Raw genomic sequence first — 14,723 nt, 5'->3', positions numbered from 1 at the left:
GGCTGCCAATTGGACATTGAACCATTGACCACAACCCTTTGAGTGCAGCCATCCAGCCAGTTCCTTATCCACCGAGTGGTCCATCCATTGAACCCATGACTTTCCAATTTTGAGACCAGGATGTCGTGCGGGACAGTGTCAAACGCTTTGCATAAGTCCAGGTAGATGACGTCTGTTGCTCTGCCCTTGTCCACCAAGCCTGTGGCAGTATTGTAAAAGGCCACCAAATTTGTCAGGCACGATTTTCCCCGATTTTCCCAACCAGCCATGCTGGTTGTCTCCAATCACCTCTTTATTTTCCATGTGCCTTAGCAGAGATTCCAGGAGGATCTGCTCCATGATCTTGCCAGGCACAGAGGTGAGACTGACTGGCCTATAGTTCCCTGGGTCTTCCTTTTTTCCTTTTTTGAATACTGGGGTAATGTTCCCCTTTTTCCAGTCAGTGGGAACTTCGCCAGATTGCCATGATTTCTCAAATATGATGGAAAGCGGCTTAGCAACTTTGTCTGCCAGATCCCCCAGGACCTGTGGGTGGATTTCGTCAGGTCCCATGGACTTATGCACCTTCAGGTTCCTTAATAGGTCTTGAACGTGATCTTCTCCTACTGTGGGCAGTTCTTCATTCGCAGAGCCCTTGTTTTTGCCTTCCGTGACTTGGGCAGTGTGGTTAGAGCCCTCGCCGGTGAAGACTGAGGCAAAAAAGTTGTTCAGTAGCTCAGCCTTGTCCATATCCTGGGAGGCCAGGTCTCCTGTTTCCTTCTGGCGAGGGCCCACAACTTCCCTAGTCTTGCCTTTGTCCCTGACATATCTTTAGAAGTTTTTCTTATTCTTTTTGATGTCCCTGGCTAGATTTAGTTCTGCCTGGGCTTTTGCTTGCCTGATCTGGTTCCTGGCCACTTGGACAGTTTCTTTATATTCTGCCCATTTTACCCATCCCTGCTTCCACCCTCTATAGGCTTCCCTTTTGGTCTTGAGCTTGTCCAGCAGCTCCTTGTTCATCCACACAGGCCAATAATAATAATACTAATTACTATTATTGATATTAATTGTTATAATAATATAATTAATACTAATTATATTATTATTATAATAATAGTAATATTAAAAATAATTATTATTAATAGTACTAACAGGCCAAAATAATCATACTAATACAATTTTTCAATGTGTATATATGAGCGAGCACCTGAATGTCTCCTGTATCAGCTCAGGAATCAAAACTGGTCAGCCCAGATGTTGAAATTGCAGAGTAATTTCCGTCCTCTGCAGAGGATGTGAACCTGTACATTTACTTTGCATAGCACTTCTGGCATGGATACTTTCAATACAATATCACCTCTCAGAGTTGTTCTGCTTTGATGGAGCAAAAAAGTGACAATGCCTCTCCAGTCTAGTGGTTGCCTTCCCTGGGAAGAAGGTTTTGGTTCCTGCTCTAGTTTATATTTATTTAGGGAAAGAGAACATGTCAGCAGTGTACCTCTCTTCAGGAGACACAGCATGGCTCGGGGGTAACAGATTTCCAAGAGGTGTGAGATCACAGAATCACAGAATCTTCATGGTTGGAAGGGACATTTGAGATCATCGACTCCAACCACAGAAAACAAACAAACAAAAAAAAAACCAACACAAAACACCACACACCACACCCACCCACAAACAGACGCAAACCAACAATCTCGGGAACTAGAGCATGCCCTGAAGTGCCATGTCTACACGTTTCTTAAATACCTCCAGGGATGGCGACTCCACCACCTCCCTGGGCAGGCTCTTCCAGTGCTTGACCATTCTCTCAGTAAAGTAATTCTTCCTAATATCTAATCTAAACGTCCCCTGCTGCAACTTTACACCATTTTCCTTTGGTCCTGCCATTATTCACTTGGGAGAAGAGGCCAACACCCACCTCTCTACGACCTCCTTTCAGGTAGTTGTAGAGGGCAATGAGGTCCCCCTCAGCCTCCTCTTCTCCAAACTAAACATGCCCAGTTTCCTCAGCCTCTCCTCATAGGACTTGTTCTCTAGGCCCCCCACCAGCTTGGTGGCTCTCCTCTGGACACGCTCCAGCAGCTCAATGTCCTTCTTGTAGTGAGGGGCCCAGAACTGAACACAGTACTCAAGGTGAGGCCTCACCAGTGCTGAGTAGAGATGCATGATGACTTCCCTATTCCTGTTGGCCACTCTATTCCTGATACAGGTCAGGATGCTGTTGGCGTTCTTGGCCACCTGGGCACACTGTTGGCTCATGTTAAGCCGGCTGTCCACCAACACCCCCAGGTCCTTTTCTGCTGGGCAGTTTTCCAGCCACTTTTCCTCAAGCCTGTAGCGTTGCCTGGGGTTGTTGTGACCAAAATGCAGGACCCGGCACTTGACCTTATTAAACCTCATCCCATTGGCCTTGGCCCATTGATCCAACCTGTCCAGATCCCTCTGTAGAGCCTTCTGACCCTCAAGCAGATCAACACTCCCACCCAGTTTGGTGTCATCTGCAAATTTACTGAGGGTGCACTCAATCCCCCTATCTAGATCATCAATAGAGACCCTGAGCTCAGCTGCCCCCTGATAGATCAAGGAATCATAGAATCATAGAATGGTTAGAGTTGGAAGGGACCTTAAAGATCATTGAGTTCCAACCCCCCTGCCATGGGCAGGGACACCTCCCACTAGAGCAGGTTGCTCAAAGCCCCATCCAGCCTGGCCTTGAACATTTCCAGGGATGGGACATCCACAGCTTCCCTGGGCAACCTGTTCCAGTGCCTCACCACCCTCACAGTAAAGAATTTCTTCCTAATATCTAGTCTAAATCTCCCCTCTTCCAATTTAAAACCATTACTCCTTGTCCTGTCACTACACTTCCTGACAGAGAGTCCCTCTCTGGCTCTCCTGTAGGCTCCCTTCAGATATTGGAAGGCTGCTATAAGGTCTCCCCGGAGCCTTCTCCAGGCTGAACAACCACAGCTCTCTCAGCCTGTCTTCATAGGAGAGGTGCTTCATCCCTCTGATCATCTTTGTGGCCCTAAGATGAGGAAAGTAGAATGGATTTCCCTAGGCGTTGGTGAGAGGTCTTGGTATTGAGCTGTTTTGCAAAAGGGGATGCACATGACCTGACCATAATTACTTATGATGTTGCTCTATTGTGAATTTGAGCTTTTCTTTTCTATTACTTTTCTAAAAAGTGTCTGAAATCTATTTTAATCCTTTTTCATCAAAATGTAAGTAAAAATGAAGAAAATTATAATTCTGATTTGATTTGAACAGAACTTTCTCAGTTTCTCATGTTATTTTCACAAGCACAAGTTATTAATATATTTTTAAATACATAAATATTTTAATTCTATTTAAGTACCTTTTGAAGCAAATGATTTACAGCAACATGTGATATTTATAGATTACAATAAAACAACTTACTGATTCATAAAATGTACTTACACTTATTTTGAAGGGTTGAAACATCAGTACTTTTTATACTCGAAGAAACTTAGGCTTTGGAGCCAAAGATGAGCCATAAATAGTTGAAAAGGGAATAGTAATTTAACTTGATACATTTATGCCATGTTGATTACTTCTTCTTGCATTACAATCTTGTACCTTTGTGTAGAAACATAAGAGCTGTATAAATATTCAGTTGTGTGTATTTGTTTTCACTCATGATGTAGGAATACAAAGCCCCCATTTATAATCCATCAACTGGTTTTATACTTATCTATAGTTCTATTAGACTTTTTCACGTCTCTGATTTTTCCCTTCCTGAATTTGAAGACTACCTCTTTTTTTTTTTCTTTCAGTTTAAACATAGTGCCCAGTCTTGCCTTCAATTAATGTTTTCAAGAAATGATACACCAAATTCCAGTAAATGAAAATTCGTGTTTGAAGCTGCTTGTCCAAACGTACTTTGTCTTTGTACAGTTATATGCACAAAGCCAGTTTTACCTCTCATTATCAGAATGAAATTGTTAGTAGTAACATGTATGTCAAGTGAATCTCGGTGTCTTATGTGAACCAAGTTGGTGCTCCTCGTCATGTTTTCTTCCTCAGAGGTATTCACCTCCAAAAACTAATTGTCCCTACTCATTTGGTGGTTACAGGGCAGTCTCCTCACCAAATCTGATGAGTGAGGTCTGTCAGTAGCTACTGAGCCATGTCTTCCCCATCATCTCCTTCTCTGAAGATAAGTAGAGAAAATGAACTTTGCCACAATCAGCAGAAACTTTAAAGATTACACTGATAATTGAGAGATCGAATTGGTTAAAAAAAAAATCTATTACAGAATATTAGATGATACTGTCTGGCTTTCTTGGTTTTGCAAGGGGATGTGGGTTAAGTTACCATCCTTTTTACATGATACTTTGTTGAGAAGAATTACAGAAGGCTTCTCCCAATTTAAACCTCTGAATTTTTACTTAGTGTAGAGGCAACCTAAATGTCATGTTTCTAAATGGCACTCTTAAAATTACTGTCACCACAAAATTCTTAATTAATGCAAGTGTTCCATCATGAGATATGAGATTATTTTGCAGCTGAAATATTTTTAGATGTCTCTTTCAAACTTTTTCTCATGCCTGTGAAGTGGTCATTTCTAATTTGAGAATGTGAATCTGTATTTTACAGTGATCAACTACAGAAATTTGCTGACACTTAAAGAATCGGTATGTGGCAATTTGCAATTGGTTTAAGGGCTGATGGTGTGAAACTGAAACAATTCAGTTGGGAGTCCCTAAACAAAATGTTGCCTGATTCTGAGAGGCTATGGTCTAATAGTTTGGACAGGGAGAGTAAATTTGAGGAAGACACATTACTTGTGCTATGACACGTGTTGATGCAGAAGCAATCTTGATGATCTGAAATATACCTGTTTTGATCAGCATACTGGCCAGCATAGAAGGATTCAATTTTTTTTTCAGGAGAAAACTCATTTGTGAGTCCTGACTCTTCATTAGCAGTTTTTCCTCGCTGGTAGCTATCCAGACAGGAGCATCACCCTGCTTTTTCACCGAGGAATGGGGCTGAAGAAAGGACGTTGGTGTAAAGATGGGGGGAATGCAAAAGCAATATCAGAGCTCCACTGGCATTGGTGCACTCACTGCTCCTGCCCAAGGTTAAGTGGAAGTCAGGCTTTAATTCTTCCTACTGTAGTTTAATAAGTTTCTCTGGAAGAAAAGCAACTGCAAACATAGATGTATTCAAGCGGTTGTGGTAGGGGATTATTGGCTAAAACCAAAGAGACTCATCATTAAATAATATTGCCATATTATATAATTGTCTCTTTGTCCTTTCCTTCCTCCTCTCCCATGTGCAATGAGGGCAAAATTATTTCTGTACCTTTATTTCTCAGATATCTGAGACTTAATTTGTTAATGCAAGTAAAATAATATAAAAACTGTAGACAGAAGTTACTGAATGTATACCAAGAATTAAAAATCTTGTGATGAAATGTACACTTGTTAAATTACTTGAATTTACTGAAAATATATATATATATGTTTGTATTAGTGTAATGTTAATTAGTTAACTTTATAGTGACTTTCCATGGATAGTACTGTGATTTTCTTTTCTCGTAATCAAGCCTTTAAAGCACTCAAGCTTTAAACCTAACCAAATGCTGTAACCAAAGCCTTTTGAAAGTAGTAAATTGCTGTTCATTGGCTTCACTGGGCTCTGATCAGGTCCCCTGAGAGCTGCATTTATCTAATCATCTGCCTCGTGCATAGAATCATAACTAAACAACAAATTGAAAATCTCCACTGCTAAGTGTGTTTAGTTATGAGATAAAACTCATAAAATCTGTTTGAAAACATGCAACTTTGTAATTTTTAGATATGTTCTATGGCTATGTAAGACTCAGTATTGCTGAATTTTACTAATCTGTCTTTGAATTCCTTTTCTGCTACCCGGTAGGAAGTTGCATCAATATTTAAGAAATAACAACAAGGCACATAAATTGGATCTCTAAGTATATATGGCTAACCTTGAAGTAAAGGACTTCAGTGTTAGTCAGGAAACCGTTAAGCTGGAAGACTCCCAGGTCCACCACTGCTTATAATTTGGGCAGGGAAACTGAGTTTTCAGAACACCAGCCTCTGCCTCATTCCAGACTGGCCAGTCCCTGGCAGGTAGAGAAAGCCTTTCTGCTGCTTCAGCAGGTTACCTAGCTAAGTCAATGAAAGCTCATTAAGCTTGATATGTTTTAAATTAAAAAAGAAGAGCAATTATTGATGAATTTTGCACCTGAGAAAGTGTCACAGCCTTCTACTTAATAATATTTCTGCCGTTCAGCCTCAGCACTTGAAGTGTAGGAGGTGCTGTTAGTAATGTACTGTAGTGTGTCTTAGCAATTGAAAGGGGTGAGCCATGAAAAGGACTCTGCTTCAGCCTTGCAAGATTCCTTGTTTGCTTTTACTTAACATAAGCTAAAAGCAATCAGAGCAGAAATAGAGAAGAATAAAGAATATAAATCAACAAATTCAGGAGAAAAGTTTATCTTTTAAAAAAAAACAACAAACCAAACATAACCTTTTGTATTCCTAAAGCTTTGCAAAATTAAGTACATTCGGATGAGGAAAGTCTTATCCGTACAGAAGGACAACACAACTGCAGAAGTAACCTGTTTGCTAGTGCAAAACTAGCCAATGTAAAGAAGTGGCACTTCACTAGTCGTTTTAATGCATTTGTATGAATGTGATCACACAGATAGGTTACAGTAAATTTCTAAGTTTGGAAATTTTAAAATAAAAAAATCGTGAGCCAAAATCAGGAACCAAAATCATGGAACCACTCCACGATAGATTTGCAACATTTAAACAGAACTTGTTCCATGGAGGATGTTAAATGCAATATTTCTTGTTAAAATAGAAGGAAATTCATATTTAATTTGAATGTCTTTTTCCAAGAAGCAGCATGCTTTCCTCTAGGTGTGTATATGTGTAAGAGAGAGACAGACGGGCAGAATGAAAATGGAGAGCTGGGCAGAAGGGAATATCCTCACTTTCAAGTTGTGAAAAAAAATGGTGATGATTTTTCAGAAAGTTTTCAAGCACAGACACCTGTGCAATCATAAAAAGAATTTCAGTGCCCTGAAGAAAGCCCTGTCTTCTTCATTCTTCTGTCCTTTCCAACACATTCCAGTAGTTATCTGCAAGTTGCAGATGTTTTCAGGTGTTGTCTAGCTTTAATCTCTCTTACTATAAGAATAGTATAGTTTCACAGAAGAGTAAGATGGCATGTCCTATGAGAGTCAATTTCTGACATGGATAATACTAAGTTTAGTGCTTGTTACAGTACGTTGTAATAAAGTTTTAAAGTAATGTTATTTCTACTAAGATTGTTTTGTTTTGTATAGCACATAGATTTCTCTAATAGGTGAACTGATGATCCATGAAAGGAAAAGAAATAAAGCTGTGTTTGAAGGTGAGATAAAAAAACCTCAGTGTTCATTTCACCAAGCATCTGCTAGTCAATCAAAATATTTAACTGAAGAGGAGCTTTGTGAAAATTTTTTACAGTTCTTGATTCTCTGAATGTGTAGAGTGAAATTGTGTGTCAAATGCATCAGGTTTGCTTTGAGAGATATTTTACAAACAATTTGAAGTTTTACTGATATGTTTTGCTCTTTTTTGTTAAATAATCAGACTTTTATGATCTTTCTGGAAACTTGGAAAACTTGATCTTAAGCAAATCTCTGACTGCTCTGTTGCCTTAAGTTAGAGATGCTGTTTGCTCCACTGTGTGGTTTGTGAGACCATGAAAACTTCTGCTGGGTCAATCCGCGTGTACCATAGGGAAATAATAAAAAAAGCAAATCTGAATGACTTTTTACACAGTTCTCTATACGGTAAATTATGGAGCAAATTAACTAACTTAGAGCTGAAAGTTCCTTCTTTAAGACTCAGTTTTCTTTGGGTTGGATATTTAAAGTGGAAAATAAAATGCCTGTTAGAATTCATAGTGCCTTACGTTATTAAGCTTAGTACAAACATTGATTAATTAATACTAAGTAGTTCTTTATCGCTGCTTGGGTAGGCACTCATTTTGAACAGACTGTTCATCCTATCCAAGATAGCCTGTGGCAATAGATAAACCCCCAAAGCTTCAGCACCATGTTCCAGAACTGTAAAAACCACCATGTTATTACCATGTTTCAAAAGTATAGTAGATAAATTATGAGTGAGAAGATCACTGAAAGATGGATATGAATCCAACTAGTTTTATTTGAGAGTATCAAAGTAATAATTAGAGTGATTTTTTTTTATTATTTCTGTATAAGATAATTCTTTAAAATTTAGAAAAATATAACTCAAAACTGTTTTTTTATACTTTTTTATGACTTGAAGACTTTTTTCACCTAGAGAAACCTCCAAGCCATTCAGAAGCATTTAAAAAGTTTCAGGAATAGTTCAGTGTGATGTGTTGCCGACCTCTGTGCCTCCAGTTACTGGCTACTAGCAGTACCTGTACTGAGTTAGCATCAGAGGAGCAGTAAGCTCTATAGGTGTTTGCTATGGGGCCAAAGTCAGTTCTTGCTTCTGATTATTAGCTCTGAAAGCTCTCATAACCCCCAGGCTCTTTTTTCCTCATTCCCAAAAATTGTATGTCATAGGCCTATCTCTTCCTTGCTTTTTGTCAACATTTTGTAATACCTTATACAAATCTGTAACTCTGAGATTGTAAGTTTTAAATTTATAACCATCCTCACTGGGGGGGATTAGCAAAACTAAATAAATAGAGCTAAAAATAGTTTGTAAAAAAGGGCTACCTCAGTGTTTCAATAGCAGCTCATTCCATTGTCTCATGGAGCTTTTCAGCTCGCTCTTGGTTACGTGAATAGTAGGATGTTCTGAACCAGTAGGCAAGGAACGCATTGTATTACTTTCTCTGCACAGGTCACAGAAGGGCAATACAGGGAGTTGCATCTAGTTTTTCTCACCTGAAAGAAAAATATCATGTAACATGGCTAACAGAATGACATTTGGAAACATTTTCCTGAAAGATAATGTCTGATTAATTTCTCAAGGAAAAATAAATCATAATATAATAAGAGTTTATCTTACTAACTAATCAGCTTATACTATATAGTGGGCTAAAATCAAAATATAAAACCGGTACAATCTCATAGTCCTTAGCATTCAATCTTATTTTATTACTGAAACCCTGACACTACCACTTTTGCTGACATTGAATATCAGGAACTCCAGTGTCTTTTGCATAATCACAGTACATAACGATCCTTTAAGCCATGGATTACTGTAGGATAAAAACACCTGGTTCTGTATTATATTTTATGCTGGCTGGGGTGGCTGGTTGTTGTGCAGCTTTGGTTAGCCTTTGTTGCGTAACTGCTCCCTGTGCCGGTGAAACATAAAGGTCAATCTGAAATGAAGCAATGCTTTGCTTAGGAGTGAGCCACAGATAGAAGTACGCCTCTTGTGATTATTTCCGAGTTGTTTTCCACTCATTTTCAGGGTTCCTTGGAGACATTTATTCTCCCAGAACAGTTTTGTCAAATATCTTGGTCGATCGCATTGCAAAAGTGTTTGTGGTAATTGTACCTGTGGATAATAGCAGCAGTGATGTATGAATTTAGTCGTCCCTTCTGTATGGTAATTCTAGATTATTGAAAAAGAATCTAACAGAATAAGAAGCCTATTACATGAATTTAAACAGATAAGAGAAATTGGGATGTTTTTGCCAGATATGGTACGGATACGGTGAATACCATCACATGCTAAGCAAAAATACATACAGCCTGGATAAAACTGAATATTTATAGCACTTAGTAGTCACATTTATTGTAAGATTGAAAATGTGTAAGACATAAATCACATTGTACATGGGGAATTAGTTGTAAAGACTATTTCGTGCAATTTCTGAGCACCAGTTAAATGATCTTTGCCAGCTCCTCTCTCAAATGATAGTCAAGCCTAATGTCTGTAAGTTTATCTTGGAATAAAGAATTTTAAAATTGGGAAATCTCATGCCACACTCAATCTTATGCTACTCTTCCTTTAGTGTGTTTTATTACAGTTAATTATTTGTATTCTCAGATAAGCAATTTGTGAACAAGTATTTTCACAGATAAACATGAAACAAAGGGAATTTATAAACCTGGATCATTTGGTGGATACGTGGAGCAATCTCTGAAATCTAATGTAATCCATATGCCCTGTCCAAATCTAGCAAAAACTAAACTTGTGGTTCTGAAATGTTCTGTGGCCAGTTAAACTATTATTATTGTTGATGCATGAACTTTTACCAAGATGAAGGTGTTTGTTGCATGGCAGGAAGCTGGTGCTAGTGGTGATGGAAGTGGCCTGGAAGTCAGTGCTGTGGTGGTGTCCTGGTGGCATGTCTATCCCATGCACCACATGGAGCCCCACTGCGAAGGAGGGCTGGAACAGGGATATAGTTATTGAGACATTTCTACCTCTAGTCTTTTAGAAAGTGTAAAGAGTCCATGAGGAACTGTTGACTGGTTTCTGTGGCTTTCCAAATCAAGTTTAGTTGAACAGATCATGTTCTCAAGCAGAGCAAGAGGTCATGCATTGGGTTCAGGCTTTCTCAAGGTCAGTTTCAGTTCTTTTATTGAACAAGAATAACTTTCTTTGACAATTTAACATTTAGGAGTTATCATAATTTTCTTAAAATCTGTTAAGTATATAGTACCATCCCCTGGAAATCTGCCATCAAGATAGATGTATATTTTATGCAACAGGTGGGTTTAGTCACCATTTCTATAATAGATAGTAAAGTTATGAGTCTGTCTCTCTACCACCTGTATCAAGCTCTGTTAGCAGCATTCTAACAGTATTAGAGGGGGTCTTTAGATACTTCTGGAACAAAATAGTGAAATGCAGTACCTATTTTATACTATGCAAGTTGCAGCTACTGTCCAGACTTCGTAGCTAACTCTGAAAGAAGATAGAATATGAGGTTGTAAAAATGCATGAAAGTTCAATTCAGGTTGTAAAAGTGGATGAAGGTTTTGATGTTATCTAATTTTTTTTCTATTTTTGCTTCAGTACTTTTTTTCTCTTCCTGTAATTTCATTCCAGCACTGTAATGGTATGAGTACATTTGCAAAGAGGTACTTACATTTAATATGTTATCTCTTAGATATTTGGGTTTCCATTTGGATAGAAGCCTTAAGAAAATATTGCATTGCTAAAGCAATTCTGATTGGCACCAGACATCAGTTTTAGTTGTATAAACCCACTAATTGGTTTTGACAGGAGTCTGGAGAAGTCTACTGAGTACTGAACATGCACACATTTCAGATATGCCATGAAGAAGCCATCTTTATCCTAGATGGGTATTCTTGAGAAGGAAGGCACATAATGAAATGTATTAATTACTTTGTCTTCTCTACTGTCTGTGAATATATTGAATGAGTTAAATCAATGACAGTTTTCTTTGCATTAGCAAAACGTTTAAGCATCTTGAGGGGAAGTTGGTGGCATGATTGAGACCCTTTTTCTAAGCGTCTTTTACCACAGTACATCAACCATTCTGTTTCTTACTTTTTTTAAAGGTTTTACTGGGACTTAATCATGCTCATAATGATGGTCGGAAACCTTGTCATTATACCGGTTGGAATCACATTCTTCACAGAACAAACAACAACGCCGTGGATTATTTTCAATGTGGCATCAGACACTGTTTTTCTATTGGACTTGATCATGAATTTTAGAACTGGGACTGTAAATGAAGACAGCTCTGAAATAATACTGGACCCTAAAATCATTAAGATGAATTACTTAAAAAGCTGGTTTGTGGTTGACTTCATCTCATCAATACCAGTGGATTATATCTTTCTCATTGTAGAAAAAGGAATGGATTCAGAGGTTTACAAGACAGCAAGAGCACTTCGTATTGTGAGATTTACAAAAATCCTCAGCCTGTTACGTTTATTACGCCTTTCAAGACTGATTAGATACATACACCAGTGGGAAGAGGTAAGATTTATATGGTTATAATATCATTTGCTAAGATCTTATTCCTACAAAAAAACGAGTCAGGTCTCTCTGAAGAGCTACACAAGAATCAGAATGGAATAAAGAGTTATCACTCGCCAGTTAGTGTAATTACATACAGATGCTAGTAGAAAAGCCTTTTTGGAAAAAAAAGCACAGAGTAACTATCTTCTTTCTGCTAACAACAAGGACCAAGAATACATTTGGGATGATCAACACAATAAGCATGGATGGGTTGCTATTGAGAATATTAGAAATTTTAGCAACCACTTGAATCTACATTTGAATTTGGTGACTAGCACTCAAACTTATGAAGTCAGTACTCTTGTAATCACAGAGAAATTAAAACACACAATCATATTTTTCTATTTCAGGAGAAATTGAAACCATTTATTATTGAGTAGATTTCCTAGAATGCTTACTGTTTGAAGGCTGTACGTAAGCTGAATATATCAAATACTGACCTTCTTTATAAAAAGTGGGTAGTTCAAATTTTGAGTCATTGCCTTCTAAACTGTCAAGTCCACTATTTCCAGATGTGACCTATACTGCCTGCTAATTTGGCATGGTGACATTTCCAGTAAGTTATGGCATTCCCTAATTTGGCATGCTTATGGCTAAGAAGTTTTTAATGCTTTGGCACATACTACCATGATTCAGTCATTTAATTTCTTGCTTGTCCCCGTTTCTGTAGTTATAAATATCATAATATATTTTAAAAGGAAGTGCTAAAAGCATGAGAAAAATAACTGCTGTTTTCTAAACCTTTCTTTCAGCAAGTGTAATGAGAATTATTTTGTAAAGTATTTTCATAGAAGCACTATTAAAATAGATTTGCATAAATTTAGTTACCTACTTTAATAAAGATTTATTTAATTAAATGAATATTGAAGGTGATGTGGTACCATTTCTGGTGCTTTTTCTGCTGTTTATCTACAGTATTATATTCACCTTCTGGTTTAACAAAAACCTAGATGCAAAGCCATCTGACAAATGAAATCAGATTGTATTTAAAAATGGCATGATGCTGGATGATACTAAGTATAAAAGTCTAATAAATTTATAGTTGTTTCTCAAAAGCTCCTGAAATAGGTCATTATTTTCTATTACTGTATTTTGTAAATTCTATCTCTTTTTTGCCTCCCCGTAATGCAGTGTAACTATGTTTTCGACACAGAAATAGAGCACTGCAGTTTTGTACTCAATTTAACTAAGGCAAATGATTAAGCATATTTTGCAGTTCTACCATAAAGCTGTGCTTTTGTCTCATCTGTGCTTTACAGAGAGACAACCTTCTGAAATGCGTTCAATGACATTACTTTCTGGCAGCTTGAGTTAATAGCTTGCCACTATAAAGCCCTACTAAGCAGAGGAATGAATACCTTTCCCCCCTCCTCCCCCTTCTGTCTGTTGTCAAAGATAAACCAGATATTCTAAATGAAAAATAATTGAATTGGCCACTCAGTGGGACTAGAAGTGACCAGCGGTTGTTGTCCAAACCAGCAATAGCAGGTGTTTGGTCCATTTAATCTTTTGCTAATGGCTGCTTGATTGCAACCCCACCTTTAATTCCACTAGTAAAATTTGTGAAATATTTATTGTATGATACTTTATTTGGCAAGCATCGAAAAATAAGTGGAGTCCATCTTTTTGTGTATGATAACACATTATAGAGCTCCCTGGATGTTCTCAGGAAGGTGAAAGAGGGTCTGAATTTTTTTTTTCTTCTTTGGGGGCGGGGGGTTGAGCCTGCAATAAAGCAGCAAGAAGCTCTTTGTCTGCTTTTAAAAAATATTTCTGATGACTGTGAGAACATGTGGGAATGGGGATAAATATGTAGACTGAATCAGGTTCTGATAAATCCCCAAATTAAATGTGTGCAAGGAAAAAAATATTCTTGTTTGTTTGTTTAGCATTTTACAGATACCAGAAATGAAGGCGGTCATGGATTTCATATTCAGCTTTTGTTATCACAGTAGTTGGTTATTACTTTGGATGTAGCTTGTGTGCCTGTTCTGCATGGTGATCCCTTACCACTTCGGAGAATTTGTGTGTCATAGCATTGTAACGTTTTAAAACAAAAAAACTGGGTATGGATGAACTTTGTTAGTCTTTTCTGTATTGTGTGCGTTTGCATATGCACAACAGGGAGCAACTGTTAACTAATTTTTATGACACATAACTGGACCCTGTTCTTGTGTGGTTAAAAGGATTTAATAGTTTTTGCATATGGGCTGACATGCTGATTTTAACTGTGGTGCAGATAAATGTGAAATACTACGTATTTGGATCCAGAATAATGAGCATTATGTCAAAAGTATTGAGAGGACAGCTAGCAAACTCATTCTTCATACCCTGCCAAGAGGATACTTCATGGAAAACTGATTGATGCACAAACCAGGTTGCATAATAAGGCTGTTAATCCCATTGAGTTATTTATATGTCCTCCAACAGAAAGAGCAGGTTGAAATTGTTTGAGCTTTTCCTTTTTTAGTATCACATACCTGATTATTCGTTGGTCAGTATCCTGAACTTTAAGATGAGTAGGCAAAAATTTACGAGATTTTTTATGATACTGGTTCCTTTTCTTCACTTACTTCCACATCATTTAGATAAATTAAAACAAGATCAAGCTGCTAACAGACACAAAGAATAATATTGAGGTAAATAATGTATGCAATGCAGAAGCTTTCTCCTTAACTGTTAGGAGGGAATGGAGCTATAGCCTGTGGTGCAATATATATTAAATCTGATTGATATATTCTT

At 37.7% G+C, this 14,723-nt stretch overlaps 1 protein-coding gene across 1 annotated transcript in view; it reads left to right on the top strand.

Moving 5' to 3' along the window:
* HCN1 (hyperpolarization activated cyclic nucleotide gated potassium channel 1) overlaps positions 1-14,723 on the top strand; it is a 198,669-nt gene that overhangs the window by 15,370 nt on the left and 168,576 nt on the right. The window contains exon 2 of the mRNA XM_074166104.1: positions 11,516-11,939. Coding sequence (XP_074022205.1) covers positions 11,516-11,939 — 424 coding nt within the window. The remainder of the gene's footprint in view (positions 1-11,515; positions 11,940-14,723) is intronic.

The sequence above is a fragment of the Numenius arquata genome, chromosome Z (assembly GCF_964106895.1).
Source record: "Numenius arquata chromosome Z, bNumArq3.hap1.1, whole genome shotgun sequence".
In the NCBI taxonomy this organism is placed as follows: Eukaryota; Metazoa; Chordata; class Aves; order Charadriiformes; family Scolopacidae; genus Numenius; species Numenius arquata.
The sequence above is the reverse complement of the archived record's forward strand: the minus strand, read 5'-3'. Positions and strand labels throughout refer to the sequence as shown.